We start from the raw sequence: 23,270 nt of genomic DNA, 5'->3' as shown, positions 1-23,270 counted from the left end.
CAAAAGGAAACTCAGAGCATCTTGGTAAGAAATTTTTGTTTTGCTCCTGGAAGTCAGTAGAACAGCTATGTGTGTAGTTGTTAGTCTCGAGATACTTAATTTGCTGACCTTTTTATTTCAGGAAAATTTTGTATGTATTATATTTGTGGGAAGGTAAAATAATGGTTTGAGATTTTTATCAAATTTGGAGAGTAGTTATTTATGAAAAACAAAAATGTCTATTTTTGTTTCTTTGTTCCTAATTCATGTAGATAAATTTTAAAGTACATTAAAGCAATGATGAAGAAAAGGCAAAGATGCTGTACGCTTCTTTTTCTCCTCACACATTTATGGAGAGATCCTGCTTTCTCAGAGTATCTGAGGAGATATGTGGATTCTAACTTCATAATCAAATTTCTCAGAGGTGCTTAAAATATCAGTGGCAGTGTTTTTTTTAATAAGAAAATCAAGCGAATTCCAGTCACCAGAAGCAGAACTAATGGAAACATTTTACTTGAGTAGACTTCATAGGCTTCTCCTTCCGATCCTGTGATTGTTTCATGACTCACCTGAAGAAATGAAGGGAAGCATGTAAGAGAGAGACACTGCCTGAGGCACGGTACCCCCCATCTTTGCTCCGTACTGAACCTCCCTGAATGGAGGGGGTTCCGTTGATCTGTGTGTCTGTTTGGGGAGCGGGAACTCCCAAAACTGTTTCTCTTTCAGCAATTAGATCAACTTGGTGCTAAGCTGTAAATACAAGTCAGGGAGCCCAGATAAGAGAATATAAATGGATTGAGTTGGCACCTCCCTGATAATCTGGACAGATGCTCAGTAAACCTGAGATGTGTTGTCAGAGTCCTCTCTACTGGCTGCTGCTTTGGCAAAATGCAGATGGGCCACCAATCTACCAGTGTCACCTCATGGTGATGCCTGGTGTGTCATGCTCCAGCTATGTTCTGAGGCGTAAGTATGTGGGAGAAGTTGGGTAATTAGGAGCTTAAAATGTTGTTTGGGGAGGTGAGACAAACCCAGCAAGAGGTGAATAACAATGTGTAATTCAGCGTCAGAGTGAGTGCTATGGCCATGACGAGGCTGGTGCCTGAGTTAGGGCAGCTGCGAGAAGCAGCATAGGAAACCCAGCAGTGGAGCTGGATCCTGCCGGAAGAGCAGTGTGCCTCACACAGACTGGACTCTCGTCGGCACGCCTCCCTGGTGGCTCACCCCAGTGGAACAGCTGGAGCAAAGGGACAGGAGCTGGAGACAGAGGTGGGCAGTGTCACTGCTGACAACGCGTGCTTTAGAGATTTAGGGACAGAGCTCTTCCTTGTCCTGCGTGAAAACAGCACGGAGAGGCAGCAGAATGGTTATGCACATAGACTTGGGAGCCAGACTGACTAGGGTTCAAACCCCAGCTTTACCGTTCATGGCTGTGTGATCCTGGACATGTCCCTTAATCTGTTAGTACTGCAGCTTCCTCATCTGTGAAAGGAGGGAAATAGCAGTTCCTGTATCTTACAGTTCAGAGGACCTAAAAGATTAAATCAGGGTAAGGCCAGGTTAAGGTGCAGAAAGTGAAGAGGAAGCAGCTGTTCAGGCATCCAATGCAAAGGGAATTGAAGAACTAGGTTTTCAAATTTGAGTCTGCATAAGAATCATTGGCAGTTCCTAATAAAAATGTAGATTCCCGGGCTTCTGCTTCAGGAATTGAGGTTCAGTAGGTCTGTAGCCCAAGAAGCTGCTACTTTTTAATTTTTTTGTAAACTTTATTCTAGAATTTTTAGGTTTATAGAAAAGTTGCAAAGATAATTCAGAGTTCCTGAAGGCCCCTTACCCATTTTGCCGTAATGTTAACATAGTATCATAGTACGCTTGTTAAAATTAATGAGTCAACATTGGCACATTACTATTAACTCCAGACTTCATTTGGATTTCACTAAATTTTTCACTACTGTTCTTTGTCTGCTCCAGGATCCGATCCAGGATTCTGTTGCATTTAGACAAGCTTCCTTTTTCATAGGCACTTTCAGCTAATGAGAGGCAAGTGGTCTGGGGACCACATCTTGAGAAACACTAGGACAGTAAAGGACTGAGCAAAGTTGAATGTCGCTGTCCCCATGTTGGGGAGATGAATGCAGTTTTGAAACAGAAGGGAATAAATTGGTGGAGGGGGTGGAGCTACGTGATTGACTTGAGAGTTGGGATAGAATCCCCTCCAACCTTAAGAAGCGAGGCTTCTATTCCTACTGCCAGATGAAATGAGTTTTGGAGTTTGGAATGGAGGGATGCTGCCTAGACTGAGGAGATACAGTTACGGTTGTGGGCAGGTCAGGGGGCCACCGAGCGCAGTAAGTTGGGAACAGCTGCTTTGGGGCACACAGGAGGGCTCAAATAGGTGATTAAAGGGGCTGACAAGGGGCCAGTTACCCTGGGAGCCATGTAAAACCTGTATTTCCTAGAACCTGGAGCTAATGTTTTGGAAATCAGGCACTGCCCCATTGGACACAAGCAGACGGTCAAGGGCGAAGGCTGAGACGATCTTGTTGAGGGAGGGCCCTCAACAGTAGCGGGAGGTAGACAAAACACTGAAGCTCTGCCTTTGGAAGAGTCAGTTCCCACAGGGGGGAGATAAAGGGGACACCATCTGGGGGCTAAAAGTAAAGCTGAGTGGAATTGAGAAGGTAAGATGAAGGACTAGATGTTTTAAGAAAAAGCTACCAGAATCACTTGTCTGAAGACTCCTGGTGTTTGCTTGTGGACCTTAGGTTCTGATGCTATCCCTGAACCTCTAATCAGCTCCCTTCACAGCAGTTACAATAATCACCTAACCTATTCCTTTTTTAAAGAATGTTAACCTTTTTTCATTTGACTCTGGATTCCTCTTAATTTCTATACTATTTCACTTTCCCAGTTCTTGCTGCACCCTAGCGATCCTAACTACAAACTGGTGCTCTTAAAATTTATTTCACATTAAGTGCATGTTCTCCCACCTGCCAAACCCATTTAAAATAGTTTAGTAGAAATGCCTCAGAAACCAAGCAGGTTGTGCCTGTGTGCCAGGGGAGCAGGCTTTGCTGAGGGCTCCTGTCTTTGGTGTTGCTTCCTGGCACAGTCAGGCAGACCAGGTTGGTAAGTGGCTAACAGTTAAGACTTTAGGTAATCTAATCCTTAACTTGTTGATAGATACTGGGTGTAATCTACAGATTCTGCATAGAAACTAGCACTTACCTGGGCGATTTCTCTGCTATCAAGTGGTTTTCCAAGTAGCTCCATACTCAAGAATGCAGCTTGTGGGTGAGGGAAGAGTGTAGTCACTTGAGACCTGGCTGGGGAAGGCTTGGGTGATTTTAGCTAACCTACACACTGTAGCTAAATGTTTCCAAAAACCCTGCATAACCTGAATACAGAGTGAATTGAAAAGTAGATATTGGCATGAGCATTTTTTTTTTAAATCAAGGAATAGTGTATTTATAGACATAGTTTGAAAACTAAACCAAGAAATAAATGAACCTTGATTCAGTGCTGTTGAGTTTCAATAATGTATGGGCATACGGGCTACATGACAAGTAAAGGTGAGAGAAAGGGCCGTGATGGAACTTGATACAGCATGGAGGAAATTTCTCTTTAACCAGAAATGTTGGGCCCTAGGCTGTCGTCTTAGGATGAGCCATAGGAAACTGCTGACAGGCAACCATTTTTGACCTACAAAAATTGCAGTTGTTTCATTTGGTTCAAACAAATATTTCAGACCTTTGTCTTTTCCTTGTAATGAAAACTTAGAAGTTCAGTTCACAACATACCAGAGTAAAAATTTCATTGAGGTCAGTATTCCAATAGAGGAAAGACTAACAATGAAGATAACTCTGAGTCGAGGCAGTCAGATATTCCTTTACAGTATAACAACTATAGGGAGCAAGCCCTTCCCAGGTGTAACCCCCAGACAACTGCCATGGTTACCACCCTACTGGTAACCAGTTTCCAGGCCCCTTAACATTTGTCAGAGAATGTGCTTCCCATGTTTATAATCTTACCCTACAGTGACTCAACTTCCCAAATATCAGAATGGCTGTACTGCCTCCTAGAATTAAAGCCATTTTTAGTGATTCTACTTATTCCACCAACTTGTTCTTGAAACCAGTCATGTCCCATGTCCCTCCCCCAAACTTCAACATGTGACACCCCCCATGTCAGCATGCTGCTTAGTAACTGGCAGATTAGGGTACAAACTATCAACAGTGATTTGTGATTGTTTCTTCTTCTAAACTAAAATCAGATCATTTATCCTAATCAGCAATTTATCAAAAAGAAAGTGATCATTAAAGAGCTGACCTCAATTAGTGAAAGAAGTGGCTGAAATACAGCAGTACTGTCAGGATTTACTGAGCATTACTCAAGCATGTGGCTAGGGTCTTAGTTTTAAAGAAACCTTAGCGATTTAGTATATTTCTAACTGAAATGTAAGTCTGAAAATAGCATTTTAAACTCAAATTATGTGGCTTGTTTAAAGTCACCCTCTTTACAGCAACAACCCTAGTTGCTGTTCTTCCGTTTTCTTTCCTGACTGCCGGAGATCCTCAGGTGAGACATTCTGAGTCTACAGTATTCCTGTCATTCCTTTCTCTCTGGTGTCTTTTACCTTCCGAAGTGCTTTTCTGTCTTGACACAATAATGAACTATTCAAAGATGCCATCTGATGCACCAAGCCACTGACTACTGTGGCCAGTGATTAAGTGTAATAAATTATCTTCAGGTTGAAAAGAGCATACCCAAAGAAATAAATGACCATCACAACTAGCAGCAGGGGTCAAACCAACCTATGAATGGTCAGTCTGGAATGCTTTAAGACACCACTAGCAGAGCTGACTGAAAACATTTAAGTTAGGCAGAGATGTAATGCTATGTGAATAGAAATGTTACAAACACGCTAGCCATATTTTAATTAAAATAGAGTTTATTAGCTTTTAATATAAACATGAGAAGGAAAACCCACATTAAGTTGTAGCCTTCTTTTCAAAATAAAACTGCAATCAATACTTGAATCTCCAAGCTCCAAACTCCATAAACAATGTTTTTGAGGTGGTAGATTGTAATATTTTATATCCCATTATTTACCATTTATCTCTCTGTCCTTTAAAAATGATGGAACCTGCAGAACTCAATATAATGTGAAGCCTTGCTATATTGAGAGAGGGTGTTCCTGGCCCAGAAGTGCTTTGTTTATAGGCAGTTCCTAGGATTACATTTGAGAAGGTAGGAGAAAGATTTCACAGGTTGAGAACACTAATCTTTTTTCAGTATTTCAAGTTTAGGTGACATTTTACCAATCTCCTAAAAGATTGATTACTTCACTCCCTGCCCTTTAAAGCCTGAGGTAAGGGTTCCTATGGTTTGTAAGTTTCCTCTTAAATAGCAGGACTTGAGATGGGACAGCTACAGCCAGGTTAACATGGAAAATGGAAAAGCTGTTTCCCATCATCTACTTTCATATCACTACTATTAGGGTCCAGTTCTGTCCAACTTATTACATGTGAATTAACACTGCTCTTCATAATCTTCCTTTCCCAAATCTAGAAAGAAGAAATTTAGGTGATCAAAGCAGGAAAACAGCACAAGCCCTGTTTAAAAGAGGAGGGCACAGGAAGATACTGGGTATCTCTACAGTCCTAGTGCAGTTTTAAGCTTTGATACTTGCAGAGGTATAAATGCTACAAACTTACGAAACATCATTTGAAAGTTTAATTGAATTTCTTTTAAACCTATTTAGTTTTGTAAATTTTAAATATTAAACCTTGAATTTTAATTTTGCTTCAGGCAATGTTTGCCAACTTCAAGAGACTGAAACAAAAACTTAAAAGCTTAATATTTAAAATTTACAAAACTAAGTAAGTTGAAAAGAAATTCAATTAAACTTTCATATGCTGTTTCGTAAGTCTGTAGCATTTATACCTCTGCAGCAGTGCGCTGGAGGGCCCAAGCACGCTATAGTAAAGCTTAAAATTGCACTCAGACTTTCGGGACATCTTCTATTTCACTACCTGCTTGTTATCACTGGACCACCATGTTGGTTGGAATTATGAAAAGATCTTTTAATATATTTATTTAACAAAGAGGAAAATCATCAGAAAATGAGAAGCACCATTATAGTTCACAAGAAATGCAGCATGGCCCCAATAGAAGTAGATAATAACTGATACTTTCTCTGTTTATGATCCCAAACATGCTAAAATGCTAATAAGTAGTGCTTGCAAAGAATTTGACAAGTGTTATTCAGCAGCGTTTTGGTTTAAATTGATTGCCAATAATGACTAGCAGCTTCAACGACACAGTAGGGAGGAAGAACCTTCAATACCTAACAAGGCCATCCCGTCTGTTCCTAAGTGGCTTTACGAGGTGTTAGGAGTCCCATGTTTCAATGGTAATACTGCATTGATTCTAAAAGGAATATGCAGCGATATGGGGGAGGGGGGGCAAGAAAAATAGAAAAACATAAAAGTTATATAGTTAGTGTCTTTAAAGTCTAAAAATTTAAACTATTAATTAAAAAACCTCACCTAGTTCACAGCGATCAGCCTACACAGTAAGCACATGTCTGTGTGTGGGCTGGTAGCTTTTGCTTTGGAGTGGTTTTTGTAACTGTTTACATTAAAAAGGACAGAAGAGTGTGTTGCATTGACACGGTCCCATTCTTTCCTATGAGCATAATCCTTGCTGTCCACAAGTCTCTTGAATTTGATGTCTTTCTTTTAGGTGAAGATACTAACTTTGCTGGTTTTTGAGCAGGAGAGATGATATGTCTCCAGTCCTTGTAGATGAGGGGTTCATGATGTTACAAACTCTAGTTCCTCCCTTAAGAAAGGATGGCATTAGAGCGCTGAATACCAACAAAATTATCAGCACTGAAAGACCTTCTCATAGCAGCTCTACACAAGTCTTTGTATTTGTCTTCACACAATCTGGAAATGGCCTAGGAAAGTCAGTCAAAGAGAATACAGGGACGTTAAAAAGGGTTCTAACCTTAAAAAAAAACCATCACCAATAAGCCACACATCCACACTCCTTTAGATAGTTCATGGTTACTGCTACTTTGCATAGCTGAGGTCTGTATTGCCAGGTTCTGGGGATGCTACTTCCTGCCAACTCACTAAGGTAAGATCCTTTAAGGGCTATGATGAGATTTCCAGAGTTATTTAAAAATTGAGTTCCCTAGGCCGGCCCAGTGGCGCAGTTAAATGCGCGTGCTCCACTGCGGCGGCCCGGGGTTCACTGGTTCAGATCCCAGGCAAGCACTGACGCACCGCTTGGCAAGCCATGCTGTGGCGCGTCCCATATAAAGTGGAGGAAGATGAGGGCCGGCCCCGTGGCTTAGCAGTTAAGTGCACACGCTCTGCTGCTGGCGGCCCGGGTTCGGATCCCGGGTGCGCACCAACGCACCACTTCCCTGGCCATGCTGAGGCCGTGTCCCACATACAGCAACTAGAAGGATGTGCGACTATGACATACAACTCTCTACTGGGGCTTTGGGGGAAAAATAAATAAATTAATTAAAAAAAAAATTTTTAAGTGGAGGCAGATGGGCACGGATGTTAGCCCAGGGCCAGTCTTCCTCAGCAAAAAAAGAGGAGGATTGGCAGATGTTAGCACAGGGCTGATCTTCCTCACAACAACAACAAAAAAAATTGAGTTCCCAAAGATGTCAAAGGTATTGTGACAGGCTCTTAACAGCAATATCATCTGTTACCTGTACACCTGGTTCCTTCATGAACATACACTTGGGCAAAATCAGTGTTTGCTCAGCTATTCAAATTCTATCCAATCTTCATTAGTTGTTATAAACTCTGAGCAAATTTTAACGAGGTAGGCTTGTGCTGGACTTGATTAAAAGGTAGCAGAAGTCTATGACTGCAGCACCAAAAGGTGCTATTTCACTTGCACATTACAGGAGAAAAATGTCTTATTCTAAAGCATTACCAAGATACCACAGAAAGTGTCAATTTTAAATGTGTCCACCTCAATTGTGAATAAGTTTGTTGCATACTCACCAAGTCATCAGCCATAAATATTACTTTGTCCAATGTACGTTACCATTTCCACTAAAAAGCCATGTGCTTTCTACATCCAGTATTTGAAACACACATTATACATTCTAAGTATAGGTCTCTCCGGTTAGCCACTAATGCTTTGTCTAATAAACTCATGGGACTGAACACTGATATATATGGAAAACATGGACATGAATTTGCAAACTGAGTACAAGACAGATAATAATGGTAAATAGATTGTATGTAGATATAATTAGGGATATAATTCTAAGAAATTATTCATGTATGGTTATCAGGAAGGGTAGAGGTTCAAATGGAAAACCATTAAGAACAGATTAAATTTAAGATATTGTGAATTATGATCACAGAAGAGATAATATCTATAATTTTTTTTAATGTGTGATCTGTATATAAGCCATAAAAGACAGGAAATATGATGCCAAAGGGTTAATAAACTCCTCAATGTGTTAATTTAAAAATTTTCCATTTTCCTAATCACTGCTTAATATGACTTAGCCACAGACGTTGGCTTTGGTGGCTGACAGAAAACCGTGCTCAGTGATTTCATTGCCTTACCTCCAGGTTCCGTGCTCTTTCTGTGCTCAGAGGAGCAAACAGAAAATTCAGGTTGTTTTCATCTGCTAAGGAGCGAAGGTCAAAGTAGTATTTGGCATAAACACTGGTAGGAACATTAATATTAAACTGAAGTAGCTCCAAAAAATGCCTTTCCATCTCATTCCTGGGAGAGGAGACAACAAAACCAACACAGGACAATTTTAGTCAACTGGGCTATCTTCAAAAATATTCTGAGCTACTAGGAGGGCTCTAAATTCTGTTTTGAAATGAATAAAGGCTACCCAGCTGGAATAATACACTAACATTCAAATAAGGTGCAGCTATTTGTGGTCCTTTCTGCACCCCAGCACTCTGAGCTGGGACAAGGGGAAGAGATTGCAGCCTTCTCACACACTCGTGCTGCCAACTGGGGGACTCACTCTTCAGAGCTCCATTAGTGCAGCTGGCGATTCACGCACCATGCTCACTCACAAGGCCCCACTACAGTGGTCAGATGAAAGACACGATGTCTGCTGTTGATGAGCTCTGAAGAACCTGCAGACATTTTCACCAGGCCGATAGCAGGAAGGGGCTTACTGAAGTGGAGACGCGCCAACAAAAGGAGGCGGCGCGTCACCACGGCAACAAATGGATCCATGGAGAGCCACCGCTATTACCTCTGAGGGGGAACTCGGGAGGCAACAAGGCTTCATCTCAAATAAATAAGCTACACTTGATGGGCAAGGGAACCCCCTCCCCCGCCCCAGTGCATGGGGCTATGTCAAAGGGCATAACGCAGGTTTCTGCTCACCTTAATCTTACTAGGGTGAGCAACTGTCATTATGACAAGACAAGATGCACTTTTTCAACTCTGGAAGGCAGAAAGATTAAAGATCGATGTCTTGGCTCGACTAAACCCACTTTATGACACGACCTCTGTCTCATAGAGCACTGGACTCAGACAGTGTCTCTCCCATGTGGGGGATGCGACCCCTAGAGGCTTGGCCTCCACCACTCCTGCCACAACAGAATGTGAACACACCTGCAGGGGCCTGTTCAATGAAGTGGAGGAGGAAAATGCTGGGAGCAGTCTTTTGCCACATGACCATATAGCCATCGCTTGCCAAATGTTTAATAAATATAAAATTAGAGTAAATCTTACCCTTTCACAGTAATCCATTTAGACAGTTAATTATATAAAAATGATAAATACCTGAACAAACACGAGGCTTATAATATATTTGGTTTCTTGGTTTTAAAAGATTAATAATAACATTGACCACTGGATAGGTCAACATAGGCTTGATGCCCTCCTGTATGGATAGCAGTCAGAATACGAGCAGAGATGAGGTTTTCTCATTTGTTGAACTTGAAACCCAAGTGAACCTACTTCCATAATTAATTTTGTGTTCACAGGGCCATAAGTCTATAGAAATGTAAATCAGATAATGTTTTGATAATCAGCTAATCAGGACTTAATTTACTACAGAAGTAAATGCACTTCACTATCCTTTTTATATTTCCTCCACTAATACATTTTAATTGTGTAGAAATACAGTACTTCATAGGATTAACATGTCTATTAATAGAGGTTTAATCATTGAAGAAAAGCCTTATGCCTACAGAATATGCATCTTCGGGGTTTTTTGTTGTTTAAATGGCTGGATGGCTGAATAGCATACCATTTACAGGCACAGCAAATTTTCTGAGTAGCAGGTGCTCAGTTTAACTTTTTTGGAGGAAAATATATTCTAACAAGACACACAGATATTGGGAAGTTTTAAGAAAAACCTGATAGACATCAATTTTTCAATTTAGACTCAAAATGAGACCATTACAAATTGTAGTCAACAGCAGGGGACAAAACAAATGTATATGAAACACTTTACTGTAAGGCTTTCCAATTTCTAGAGGTCAAAACAAGAGCAGCCCCTGGTGTTTCTCTGTTCACACACACGAAGCACTGTCTCCAACAGTCTTCCTGCAGCTGGACACTGCACCACTGCTCCTGGAGCTCACAGCCAGGAAAACCCACACATTTCCCATGTTATGACTAGAACCAGAGCCCCAGTCAGCGCAGTGGCAGGTTTTGAGAAAATTTCAGCTGCCATCATGGCAGGGCTGGTGTTCACGATGACAGATTTTCTTTCCTTCAAGGGACCAGTTTGAAGACTGATGACAGTGGTGATCAAAGTCACTTTAGCTTCTGCAACTTCCACAAGTACTTCCATTCATTTCAAATTCGTTATTTGCCATCAGACTGCTTGCTAAGATGCTACCAGCAATATCACCATGACCACTCAGTTTACACATTATCGAAGTGGGCATTTTCACCAAAAGCCACTTTGACAGCTACCCACCATCACTGGTCCCTCCTCTTAGTCACAAGGACCCTCACTGCAGTTGTAAATAGGGACTCCGGTGACTCTGAACGACAGTCTTATCTACAGTGACAAATAAATGACAAGCAATAGGATATACTGGAGAATATGAGGAAGCCATTTGGGTTAAAGCTACTTTGGCCTGACTCTGTTTGTCTAAGGGCCTGATGTGGCCTGCTGAGCATACATTGTACATCTGCTTTAAACATTTACCATGTCCCAAAGACAAGAATCATGCCCCTAAAGATAGGGATGTATCTTCCCCCATATCAGGATTTCCTTTAGAATAAGCATCTCTCCCTCAACTAAGGATTAATTACTGACCTGCTGTGCTCACCTTGTGACCATCTACCTGCTGTGCCAACAATCTCGTGGCTATTGTAAAAGGGACATTCCTATCACAAGTGATGTATGCTCTTTGTTCCAAGACAGTATATAACCACTCTGTGCACCCCAGTTCTTCCGCGTCCTTCCTTCCTGGGGGAAGGCAGGCCCCAGGCTAGTCCTCAGATCTGGCTCATAATAAACTCACCCCAATTTTGACTTACAGATTGATTATGGATTATTTGCGTCGACAATCGTAATGGTCAGAGGAAACAAAACAAACTCTTACACTGCCTGCCATGATCTTGATCCTCCTGTGCTGTTCAGTATTTTCCTAAATGTCACCCACAAAGACATTTTCACCATTAAGTGGGGACTTTGAGATTCTGCTGGAAACACCTCTTTGGCTCATGCTGCCTACTGCCCTCAGGGCTGTTCGCAGTAGCCAGGGTGGCCAGAATGAAAGCCCTCATTAGACGTCGTGTTTCACTCCCGTGTCAGCATGCCCTCTGTGAGGAGCACCCTCACAGCTGACCTATGGCCCCACAAAGTGCTGCTGTGGTTGCTGAGCGCCCCGGGAAACTCTCGAATCCAAGGGGCACTGGTGATGCCCAGCCATGCTTCTCGGACTGCCTAAGAGGTAGGAGCTTCCTAACTCATCAGACCTATTTTTAAACAAGTGCAATACTCCTAGTAGGGGAGGAGACAGGTGCACAGGGGCCTGAAACCTTTCTGTGTGGTACTTTTGTATCATCATTTCTCTAACAACAAAACTTGAGATAAAAAGCAGGGAAAGACCAGCAAAAGCAAATATACAATGTGTGACTCAGATTGAAGCTATAACCTTCTCAATAGTCTACAGGCCCTACAACCTTAACAGTGGTCACTTATTTCAAAGGCCAGACGTGTGCCCCTTAAAAATGGACTGAAACTGATAGCTTTAAGAAAGCCATGAAGATATTTACTGTATTGTGTTGTTCTGGTAGTGAGCTTATAAAATGTTTGCCAAAAACCACCAGAAAAATACATTTCAATTTATCAAGCAATTATTACAACAACACATCAAGACCTACCAATTAATGATGGGAAATATAAATTGTTACACCACAGCTGGATAGAAAGGAGTATGTAATTTTACATCTATTTCAGTTCTCTGCACAATGTAACCTTTAAAAATATTTCTTAAAATGTCAACTTTATGGGAGCAAATGCGGTATTGGAAAATGGTTAGAAAGTTCACCAAAACCTTACAGACTCACATGTCCTCAACTGTAATGTCCTTGAGGATCTGGCAGTAGTCCACATTCCATACAGCCTGATCGTCCCAAACCTTGGAGGCAAGAAGAATGGCTCCCAAAACAATTCTTTTCCAGTTAGTGGGACAAATGTCGATCTCAGCATAAGTTAAAAGCCTTTCTAAGTAAACCTGCAAAAGTAGAGCACTGGTCTTTGATTTTAGTTCAGTTTAAATGCTATGACAAGAACTGTTAGGAATGACAGGGTTTTTTTATTCTTAGGTTCTACAGAGACTTTGCTTGGCCAGCCAAAGCCAGAGGCTAGGTCACAGTCATAAGCCAAATTCTTGTTGCTTACTCTGCCCATGTGAATGTCCAGCCCAATTTTGGTCACAGGAATGAATGGCCATCTTAGCAAAGGGCAGCCTGCAGACACACACTGAGTTACTGCCTTCCCACAAGCAAAAGGCAACACAGCCCAGTGTAGATTCAAGTTGTTAACAAACACGTTGAGTGCCTACCGCGTGCAAGGAACCATGCCTGGCTGGTAGTTATGTGATGATTTTACCTAAGATTGGAAGATGTAAAACCCTAGTAGTGCTGAGCACATTTTTATCTTTTCCTTTTCACAGTAACTAGTCCTTTTGCGGCGCCAGCTGAAGATAAAAACCGGTGGTCAGGGGAGCCTCCAGTGGCTGCTGGGTGGCGCAGCAAGACAGGCAGTGCAAGCAGGTGCACTTGAGGCCGGTCTTCACAACTGTCCAGCCTTCCCGTATTTAGCGCCTTTTTAAGGGACACACACGCACACACAGGACAGTCCTTCCCACATGCCGTTTGTCACACCTCCATGATCATTTCATGATCATCCCTTTCTGTCTTACGTAATCTGCAGCTTAGCCAACTGTGCTGGTTTGAACGTGGTAACAGAGCTGCAGGTCTCAGCCTCCCTAGGACTGCTCTAAACTGCCAGGCCGTTTGTGAGGTTTCATGATTTCTTTTACATGTATCAAATGTCTAGTGTACAAAGGACCGGGAAAAGTGAACAGCTGAGTAAAGATTATAGAGGTGAGCTGTGATTCGTTGTTACCTCAAAGTGTGCTTTGCAGAAGAGTATAAGTGCCATTTGACAAAAAGAAAAAAGTACAATTTTAAAGAGTATGTTTATTGTCTGAAGGTTATCAGATTGACAGCTGAGATTTGCCAGTGTTCTCCAAACTCAACTGTGTTTTCAAAAGCAAATGGTTACAGAACATTATATGCTATTCGTGAAATGCTGCTCCCACTCCCCAAAACTCAGTGCTCTCAGGTATCCTAAGAATAAGCCTCCCTACAAGGTTCAACTCTCCACTTTACAGGAATAATTGGAAGCACTTATACAATACTGGCAACCTCTCAGCCTCCTGTCCCCTTTCCTGGCAAACTTGGCATGTGCCGACACTCATGCATTTACACCACTTGCCCTGTGTCAGGGGAACTGAGATTTCTCTTTCTTCTCACTGAAGCTGAATCTTATATTAGTGACGTCGATCCCATCCCACTTCTGCAGAACACTGTTCCCACGCTTCTCTCTTTTTGAAGAATGTCTCCCTCTTGCCAGAGATGCTCCCCAATATGTCCCCTCCCACCCCCTACAACCCCTAGAGTGCTTCCTCTCATTCTGCTCACAGTAAATGCCCTGCTGCTGGCTTCTCACCTCCCATCCTCTCCACAGCCCACTTTAGTCTGCCTTCTGCCACTCGCACTCACTGAAACTACTCTTGCCAAGGTCATGGGTGCCTTCACACATGCAAACCAGAGCTTTCCATCACCACTCTCCACCCCCAGCCTTCCCTAACAACATAAAGGGCACTGCCATGCCTGCAGTTGCTGAGGCTAAATAACTCCACTGGAGTTAGCCTGCTCTGATCTGTTTGCAATTCTTGTCCTTGCTGCCTTCACTGGTCATCTGAGTGCTTCCTCTTCTATTGTTACTTCTCACATGTATCAGCCACTGCCTCCTAACTTCTCGGCCTCCACCCTGACTCCCAACTACAGTCTACTCTCCCCAAGACAGTTGGGGTAGCCTCTTAAATTAAGAGCACTTCACTCTCTGCTCAAGAGCTGCCAAACGTTTTCTATTAAACGAATAAAAATTTAACATCTTCCCTGGCCTGCAACCTAGCAGGGCCTATAACATAGCGCATTGCCCTTCTTTGACCTTACCGATGCCGTTTCCCTCATTTCTCACCCTGACCACACTGACCACTTTACTGTTCCTTCAACACACAAAACATGTTCCCATCTTAGAGTCTCGCACTTGTCCTCTCTGCCTGTAATGCCAGAGCTCCTCATCCTCAGCAGTTCAGTCAGGTCCCAGTTCAAATGGGAGCCCCCAGAGGAGGCTCTTCCTGATCATTGTCTCTAAAATAGAAAGCCCCTCTAATCACTTTATCCCTTCATCCTGCTTCATCTTCTTGGTATTTACTACTACCTGAAATACTCATCTTTTTAAAAACACTCATTTACGGCTGGCCCGTGGCTTAGTGGTTAAGTGCGCGCGCTCCGCTACTGGCAGCCCGGGTTCGGATCCCGGGTGCGCACCGACGCACCGCTTCTCCGGCCATGCTGAGGCTGCGTCCCACATACAGCAACTAGAAGGATGTGCAACTATGACATACAACTATCTACTGGAGCTTTGGGGGGAAAAAAAAAGGAGGATTGACAATAGATGTCAGCTCAGAGCCGGTCTTCCTCAGCAAAAAGAGGAGGATTAGCATGGATGTTAGCTCAGGGCTGATCTTCCTCACACACACACAAAATAAAAGAATAAAAACCCTCATTTAAAAAAATACTTATGTTTTCCTCACTAGAATGTGAGCTGCATAAAGGCAAGAGCTTTATTCAACTTGTTTTATCCTCTCACCCCAGCACCTAGAATGTGACACAGAGGAGGTAGCCAGTGGGTATTTGTGGAATGTGCAACTTCTTGGCAGCATTTAGCATTTTGACCACACTTTCCATGAACCTCTCTCATCTTGGTGTCCCTTTACTACCTTCTCCTGGTTTTCCTTCCACTGTAGCCACTCCTCTGGGACTTATCCCTGAAGTGCTGACAGTCCTTACAGATCTATCTTCTATCCACTTTTTATTCTACACGCTCTATTCAAAAGCACAAGCCTCCTCTCCTAAATTCTAACTGGATACTAAAGGAGTAGGCACTGATCTAAGTATTCTCTCCCTCCAGACCGTGCAGCTGACTGTCTCCTATAGGCTTGCTGTAGGGAGGAGTAAAACAATCCCAACCACCGCTCACTAGAATAGGACTTATTCAAAATGATAAAATCTTACCATGGGAATTCTGTATGGATGACACAAAGGTCCTTACACCTAAGCTGTAGCTTAGCAGGCTAACTAGCAAAGCCTTTCCAAGTCCTATTGGCACTCTAATCCTGAGCAACTGTACAGGCAGGCACAAGAATACAGCCGGGATGGAGAACATCCATCATCCAAGGAAGAGAGCACTTACAGCAGTAGTGCTCAGTCAGGACACATCTCAGAATTGCTGGGGAATATAGCCTGGGACTCAGCTTAGACCTGCATGGAATCAGCCTCTGCCTGTGGACCAGATGGTTCTGTTATTGCCTCCCTCTCACCTACCAGCACACCTGGTGTGTGTGTACCTGTGCACTGCGTGTGCATGTGTGTCCTTAGGCGTGGAGGGAGAAACCAGAAATCTCTCCTGCTGCCTTTAATAGCAATTGTTTTGTGATGAGAAAAGCAACGGTAACATTTTAAATCATAATGATTATTAAGCTCGAATGTATTTTACTTTCCTTTGATAGGTTTCTCTTAATCAAGTTCTGATGATCATTTCAGGAACCTACTTTTATTTGAAAAACAGAACCATACCCTGTGTACAAGACAGAAATTTCTAAAGAGGCTTGATGAAAGAAGAAATATCTTACCAAAGTTACTATTGCACATTCAGCTGTTAGCTGTGCGGCACTAAAAAGAGTACGAACAAATCTGTAAATAAATTTGTGTTCAGGATCATGCTCGAAGTACTCCTCTGGAATCTTTTCTCGCTGGAAGAAAAAATGAAAAAAAGTGTCCACTGAAGAAAAATACTTAAGTACTCTTACAACAGCAGTCTTTTACTTTTGCCCCCGTGCCCCTTAAAATAATTTTGACTGGGTGACATGTCTTTTAATCTTTTATATACAAACAATGAGATCTTAAAATACCATAGTGATTCAATACTCAGCACCGTTCACTAAAGAAAAATACAGGTACAATCTCAGAAAATTTATACAGTCATGCGTGGCTTGACAGAGACACATTCTGAGAAATACATTGTTAGGCGATTGCATCATTGTGCGGACATGACAGAGTGCACTTACACAAAGCTAGATGGTACAGCTTACTACACACCTAGGCTATATGGTGCTAATCTTACAGCACCATGGTCCTATATGCAGTCCATCGTTGACCAAAACATCATTATGCAGTGCATGACTGTGTGTATTCCTTTCCACCTTATCGCCACAGAATTCTATCTAAATGTAAACTATTTTTAGGCTCAAAAGTCTTGTTGATCACCATATATCATACTTCTCTGCAAACACCTTTGAAAAAACATTTTCAGTTTCCTGTAATCACCAGGCTCTAAGGCTGTGCTATCTTACACAGTAGTCACCAGCCACACGTGGCTGCAGAGCATCTGAGGAGGTCAATTTTAAAATTTTTGTCATTTTTGGGCTGGCCCCGTGGCTTAGCGGTTAAGTGTTCAGCGGCCTGGGTTCGAATCCCGGGCACGCACCGACGCACTGCTTCTCCGGCCATGCTGAGGCCACGTCCCACATACAGCAACTAGAAGGATGTGCAACTATGACATACAACTATCTACTGGGGCTTTGGGGGGAAAAAAAAGAAGGCGGAGGATTGGCAATAGATGTTAGCTCAGAGCCGGTCTTCTTCAGCAAAAAGAGGAGAATTAGCATGGATGTTAGCTCAGGGCTGATCTTGCTCACAAAAAAAATAAAATAAAATAAAATATAAAATTTTTGTCATTTTAATTGACTTAAAATTTAAATAGTTTTCTAATTTTCTTCATAGAGATCTTAACATATTTGTTAGGTTTATTTACAAATATTTATATTGTTTGATGCTATTTAAAAAGATACATTTTCTATTATTTGGGTACATTTACTCACCTTAGTTCACTAATTATACAAAGTTGCAATTCAGTTCTTACTCTGTCATATCCCTTATACAACATTCCTTTTGTAAAATGATTAGATACAACATGGGGTGGGGAACAAGACTTAAAGAAAGATGATTTTGACTTCAAGCTAGAGGGAATAATTTTCTTCTAGTAATTAATTTCAAAGCAAATCAGCATGAAATAAACACGACTGTAAGAGAGAAAAATACAGCTTCAATAAAAGTGACACTTACTGTGAGTGGATGTGATCTCTCATCAAAAATATCCAAGGATCGATTTGCATCTCTATAAAATAAGGATGTACATTTAAAAAACTAATTCAGGAATTATTAATATCTTAGCAAAATATCTGCTGGGAGTAGAGAGGGGAGAGGGAAAAGCTTAACCTTCAACAAAGCAGTTTTACAAACTCTTCTCCTGGATTCTGTGAGTGAGTTTCCTGACCTCTTTTTACTTAGCACATCAAATTCTGTGAAATATTTCGACAATGACCAGCCAGAGTTGCCTTTATAGGCACTAACCCACCCTAACAGGCAATGCAAGTAAACCAAATGTATTTCCACCCCTCTAACCTCACACTGGAATACACGAGAACATTTTATAAAGCAGCAGTGGTGGGCAAGAGTCTTTAGAAAATTAATGAACGTGAGAGAGATTCATGTTTTTTCCGTTTTTTCTCTCTTTAGTTTCTTATATAATATATAAGAATATATTATATTTTTATCATTTATTTTTTTTCTCTTTTAAATAGTTTGAGTTAAAAACTTAATTGTCTTTTTATTTAAAAGAGACCAGTCTTTTTATTTAAAAGTTCACCACACTGTTGAAATGTGCTCATTTCAACAGCAGTTCTCCAAGTGTGGTCTGCAGGCCTCTGGGGTTCCCCTAGACCTTTTTCAGGAGGCCCATGAGGTTGAAACTGTTTTGATAGGCATATTAAGATATTACCTCTTGCACGGTTTGACATTTGCAATGATTGCTTAAAAGCAAAAGTGGGTAAAACTACTGGTTTCTGAGCACAAATCAGGGCAGTGATACCAAACTGCACTGGTAGTCATTCCGTTCTTTATTGCCACTTGCAGTTGAAAAAAAATTCTGCTTGGGGCCAGCCCCGTGGCGTAGCAGTTAAGTGCTCGCGCTCCCTGGCGGCCCAGGTTCGGATCCCTGGCGCACACCGACACACCGCTTGTTGGGCCATGCTGTGGTGGCGTCCCATATACAGTGGAGGAAGATGCTCATGGATGTTAGCTCAGGGCCAGTCTTGCTCAGCAAAAAGAGGAGGATTGGCATGGATGTTAGCTCAGATGATCTTACACACACACACACACACACACACACTAAATAAATAAATTTAAAAAAAAGAAAATTCTGCTTTACTTAAGAACATCCTTGACAAAGCAGTAAAAATTAACAGTGTTATTAAACTTTGATCCTTCTTTGTAACATCTGAATGAATATTCAGAAAATATGGAGAGTATACATTAAGCACATCTGCATACTGAAATATGGTTGTTTGTGTTAAGGAAAAGCATTTGTGACTTAGTTGTGAGCTGAACAAGCCCCTTTTTTCACAGAATACCATCTTTATTTGATAGTACAACTGTCATTCTCTCAAAAATGAATAGTGAGCCTGTCACTTCAAGGAAAATAAGTTATTTGTTGCCAATGATAAAATTCAAGTTTAAAAATCAGGAACTGGGAAAACGTGTACCTTCTGTTGCAAGCCTGACAGCTTCTCAATACTTATATAGACTTTTCTAATAAGATTGGTGGTGATACTAAAACAATTCAATTTTTGACACTGTATAAAAGAAATGTCAACCAATACTTTCCAAATGATTAATTCATAATATTATAAAACCACCTACTGGTAAAAGATCCATTCAACATGCAAGACAGATCAATAGGTATTAATGTAACAGTGCCTACTACAAGTTCATCGATATGATTTAAAATACCACTGTAACTAATTTAAGAAATATTCTCTGGTATAGTATCAAAGAATATCCACAATTATTTCAAGGCTTTAAAAATACACCTTTTTTCAACTATATATCTACATGAGGTTGGGGCTTCTTCATATTGTTTCTTCAAAACAAATGACTGTAATGATTGAAGTGATCGCAAATGACTGAAGACAAAGTAGATATGAGAATTAGCTGTCTTCTATTAAGCCAGACATTAAAGAGATTTGCAAAAACGTAAATCAATGACACACTTTTCACTCAACTTTTGCATTGTGGAAAATAGTTATTTTCATAAAAAAATATTATTTATGTTAACACTGTGGTTCCCAATTAGCAGTGATTTTGTCCCCTGGCGACATCTGGCCATGGCTGGAGAAATTTTTGGTTGTCACAATGCAGAGGAGAGGAGAGGGTGCTGCTGGCATCTAGCGAGTAGAGGCCAGGGATGCTGCTAAATATCCTATAGTGCACAGGACAGCCCCCCACAACAAAGAATTATCTAGCTCAAATTTCAACAGTACCATGAAAATCCTGTTTTAACATACAATGGATTTAATTTTTAAATTCTCAATTTTAATTTCTAGTACAATAAATATCAATATAACCCACACAAATACTCAATAATGTAAGTGTTAAGAGTCCTAAGACCAAAAACAAATGATTCACTTCAATATTGTAAAAAAAAGCACTCTACAGCTTACTCTAATGATGTCTATACTTATTACCTAACACTAAACTTATTATCTTGCAAATTCATTAGCTGGAATGACAACACAGGTTTTAAAAGAGCTCACCTGTTCTTTATGTGGTAATATATTGCTAAGGTCACACTGTGGAGGGAAAAAAAAAATTTTAACAATTGATATTTATCATGTTAGGCCTGAGGATATTTTTTAAAAGGGCGGGGGTGGGGGGAGGGAAGACCTTCCCAGCTGCCCAGTGGCCCTGAAATCCTCTAATTCAGAATGGGCACCATAAGGGCACTTTCTGCCTTGTTTTAGTTCTTTAGCTTTTAGCAAAAATAGGGGAACCAAAATGCTAGGTAATATGCTGTCAGAAAACACGTTTTGGTTGATTATTATAATACAGAAATTATTACACGTTTCCCCTGTCATTTGCCCTTCTACCCAAAGAACGTTTCATCCTGTACATCTATTCGTACACATGCTTAAATTTAAGCCGTCCAGTTTTTGGTTTTTTTTAAAGTTGTTAGGCCCTAGATTTCAGTTGATTTAGTTCACTATGCACCTACCCACCCATTTTTCATTACTTCTCTAAAAGTAAATAATGAAAGTATTCTAAATTAAATAAAATCATTTTAAATCACTTACACATAATTATCAGAAAATTCAATAACAAATATAAGTACCCACAAAACAGATGATAAGTCTAGATATCCTGAAATAAGCAGTGCTTATTTAAGTGCTTATTATAAGCAGCTTAATACTACACAGTATAATATTAATGACAGGTATTTCCAAATTAGCTTAAATGAAATATTAATGAACCAGGTATAAGTCCTCAGACCCTCTTCAAGTTACTGAGCTACTCACAGAGACTGTGCACTAGGCAACAAAGGGGTTCTCTTGGTTAAGTTAGATGCTTCTCTTTGCCCTCAGTGTCTAAAATGAAGCTCAAAGTAATTTAGGGAAGGCAAATCTGAATTTTATAACTAGGTCTATAGAATACTGGCACTTGTAAAAAGGCCTATCACACTGTTAGCATCAAAGATGGATACTTCTATAGTGCTTCAAACAGTTTCATCTTCAAATTGATTTTAAAATCACAAAATTCCACGTTATATGCTGAAAAGGACCACTGAGCCTTAGATGACATTTAATTCAATAACCTATTTTACAGATAAGGGAACCGAGGCTTAAAGCTGACTTGCCCAAGGTCCCACCACCAGTCAGAAGCAGTTCTTCTCCTCCTCCACTCCAACCAGGCAGTGGTTCCCAAGCTTGGCTGCACACTGGGATCACCTGAGGAGCTTTATAAACTGCCTAGCTTCCACCTCTAGATGTTCTGATTTACTGGCATTGGGCATGACTTGGGCATCAGGATTGTTTTTAAAGCTCCCCAGGTGATTGCAACATGCAGCAAAGCTTGGGAACAAAAGAGTTAGGGTTAAGATCAGACTCACCTGGGATGCTTTTGGCCATAATCATGCCTCATATCCTTCCTCAGCGTATCAAAAGGTGTGGGGAGGGGAGGGGTGGGGTGGAGAATGCATGTGTTTGCATAAGTGATTCTAATAAGACTCACTTACCCCACTGAGAATAATGCACTACTACCCCATGATAAGCATTTTTCAAAATCATTCCTAAAAGCCAACTTGCCCTATTAATTTTCTCAGTAAGCCTTTATTTCACCAATAGTTAATGTACCGAATGATCATTTTTAAAACTTAATGAGAGCAAATTAAAAGTTACTGAACTTCCAAAAATTAAGCTGGGGGAAAAAGCATGAAACATACTTGTCTGAACAAGGTTAATCTTTAAAACTACTTTTGAATTATATACTGAAATATCAGAATCTTTTGAATTCAAAAGAAGCTGTGGACTCTAGCCAAAGTAGAGTAGCTTTTACCCATGAATTTAGTGTCTTGGCTGAATAAAAACATTTAGTGATTATTCAATAGGTGCCAACGCTCAGGACTTTAGAGAGAGATGGTGCTCAGCTTTTGCTGAAATACAATTTGATCTCAACTATTGTTATAAGTGAGAGAGGAAAGTTACATTATTATGACTGTGAACTTGCTGTTTTCAACTAAAGTAGAAGTTACTGATAGTTTAATTAGCTTACAAAGCTGGTACATTAGAACCAAAATTAAGTTTATAAGCTAATTATGTTTTTAAGACTGAAAAATAAAATTAGGGATAAGGATATTAATATTTTCAAGTAGCATTTCCCAAACTATGTTCTGGAAAATCAACACTCATATCCCAAGGAGACGTTAATAATCTTAGACAATCCCAAAGGAGTCAGGAAGCTCTGGATCCTATATATATATATATATATATATATATATATAGGAAAGAAAATATATATATTTTCTTCCCTCAAATAAGCTTGAAAGGTCTCTCTTAGGGTGTTCTGAAAGTGCATTTCCAATTGTGGACTATGAGGTGCTCCTGGAAACCACCACACTTTTCATGTGTGCTTAAGTATAAACCTAACCATAGCTGTGTTTCCAAAACTTCATCATTGTCAATGTTCTCTGCTGTGATTTTCTTATATACGGATTGATATGATGATATATTTATACACATATATAAAATTAAATTAAATGTGTCTATTAAATTAAAACCTCAAACAAATTTTATCCATAAAGAAATTAAGCTTGACAAGTTGTTCCTTAAGACTGGTTCGATATAATTTCCCCCTCTTTGGGGGTAAGAAGGAGAAGTGAATTTTCACACAGAAATAGTGCAGGAAAAAAAATGCATGATGGGCAAAATCTGACAAAATCCAATTAAATTTAAATGCAGATACACTCTGGTGCCAGTAGGGGACAAGCTGTTCCTTCTTCCAAGAGTAGCTTCCAAAGCAGTATACATTGTCTTAGGCCCATATCTCATAAAGAA

General features: G+C 40.6%; 1 protein-coding gene across 2 annotated transcripts in view; it reads right to left on the bottom strand.

The window, feature by feature from the left end:
- Window positions 1-4,908: 4,908 nt before the first annotated feature.
- Window positions 4,909-23,270, bottom strand: part of CCNYL1 (cyclin Y like 1) — a 35,944-nt gene continuing 17,582 nt past the window's right edge. The window contains exons 5-10 of one of the 2 annotated variants that reach the window (XM_058549713.1): window positions 20,478-20,513; window positions 17,950-18,001; window positions 16,458-16,577; window positions 12,538-12,704; window positions 8,595-8,757; window positions 4,909-6,943 (exon numbers count right to left, since the gene is read on the bottom strand). In XM_058549713.1, coding sequence (XP_058405696.1) covers window positions 6,827-6,943; window positions 8,595-8,757; window positions 12,538-12,704; window positions 16,458-16,577; window positions 17,950-18,001; window positions 20,478-20,513 — 655 coding nt within the window. In that variant the 3' untranslated portion in view covers window positions 4,909-6,826. The remainder of the gene's footprint in view (window positions 6,944-8,594; window positions 8,758-12,537; window positions 12,705-16,457; window positions 16,578-17,949; window positions 18,002-20,477; window positions 20,514-23,270) is intronic. The other variant, XM_058549714.1, reaches the window with a different exon arrangement.

The sequence above is a fragment of the Diceros bicornis genome, chromosome 10, assembly GCF_020826845.1.
Source record: "Diceros bicornis minor isolate mBicDic1 chromosome 10, mDicBic1.mat.cur, whole genome shotgun sequence".
NCBI classification, from domain to species: Eukaryota; Metazoa; Chordata; class Mammalia; order Perissodactyla; family Rhinocerotidae; genus Diceros; species Diceros bicornis.
Note: the sequence above shows the minus strand (reverse complement) of the source record. Positions and strands in the feature narration are given on the sequence as shown.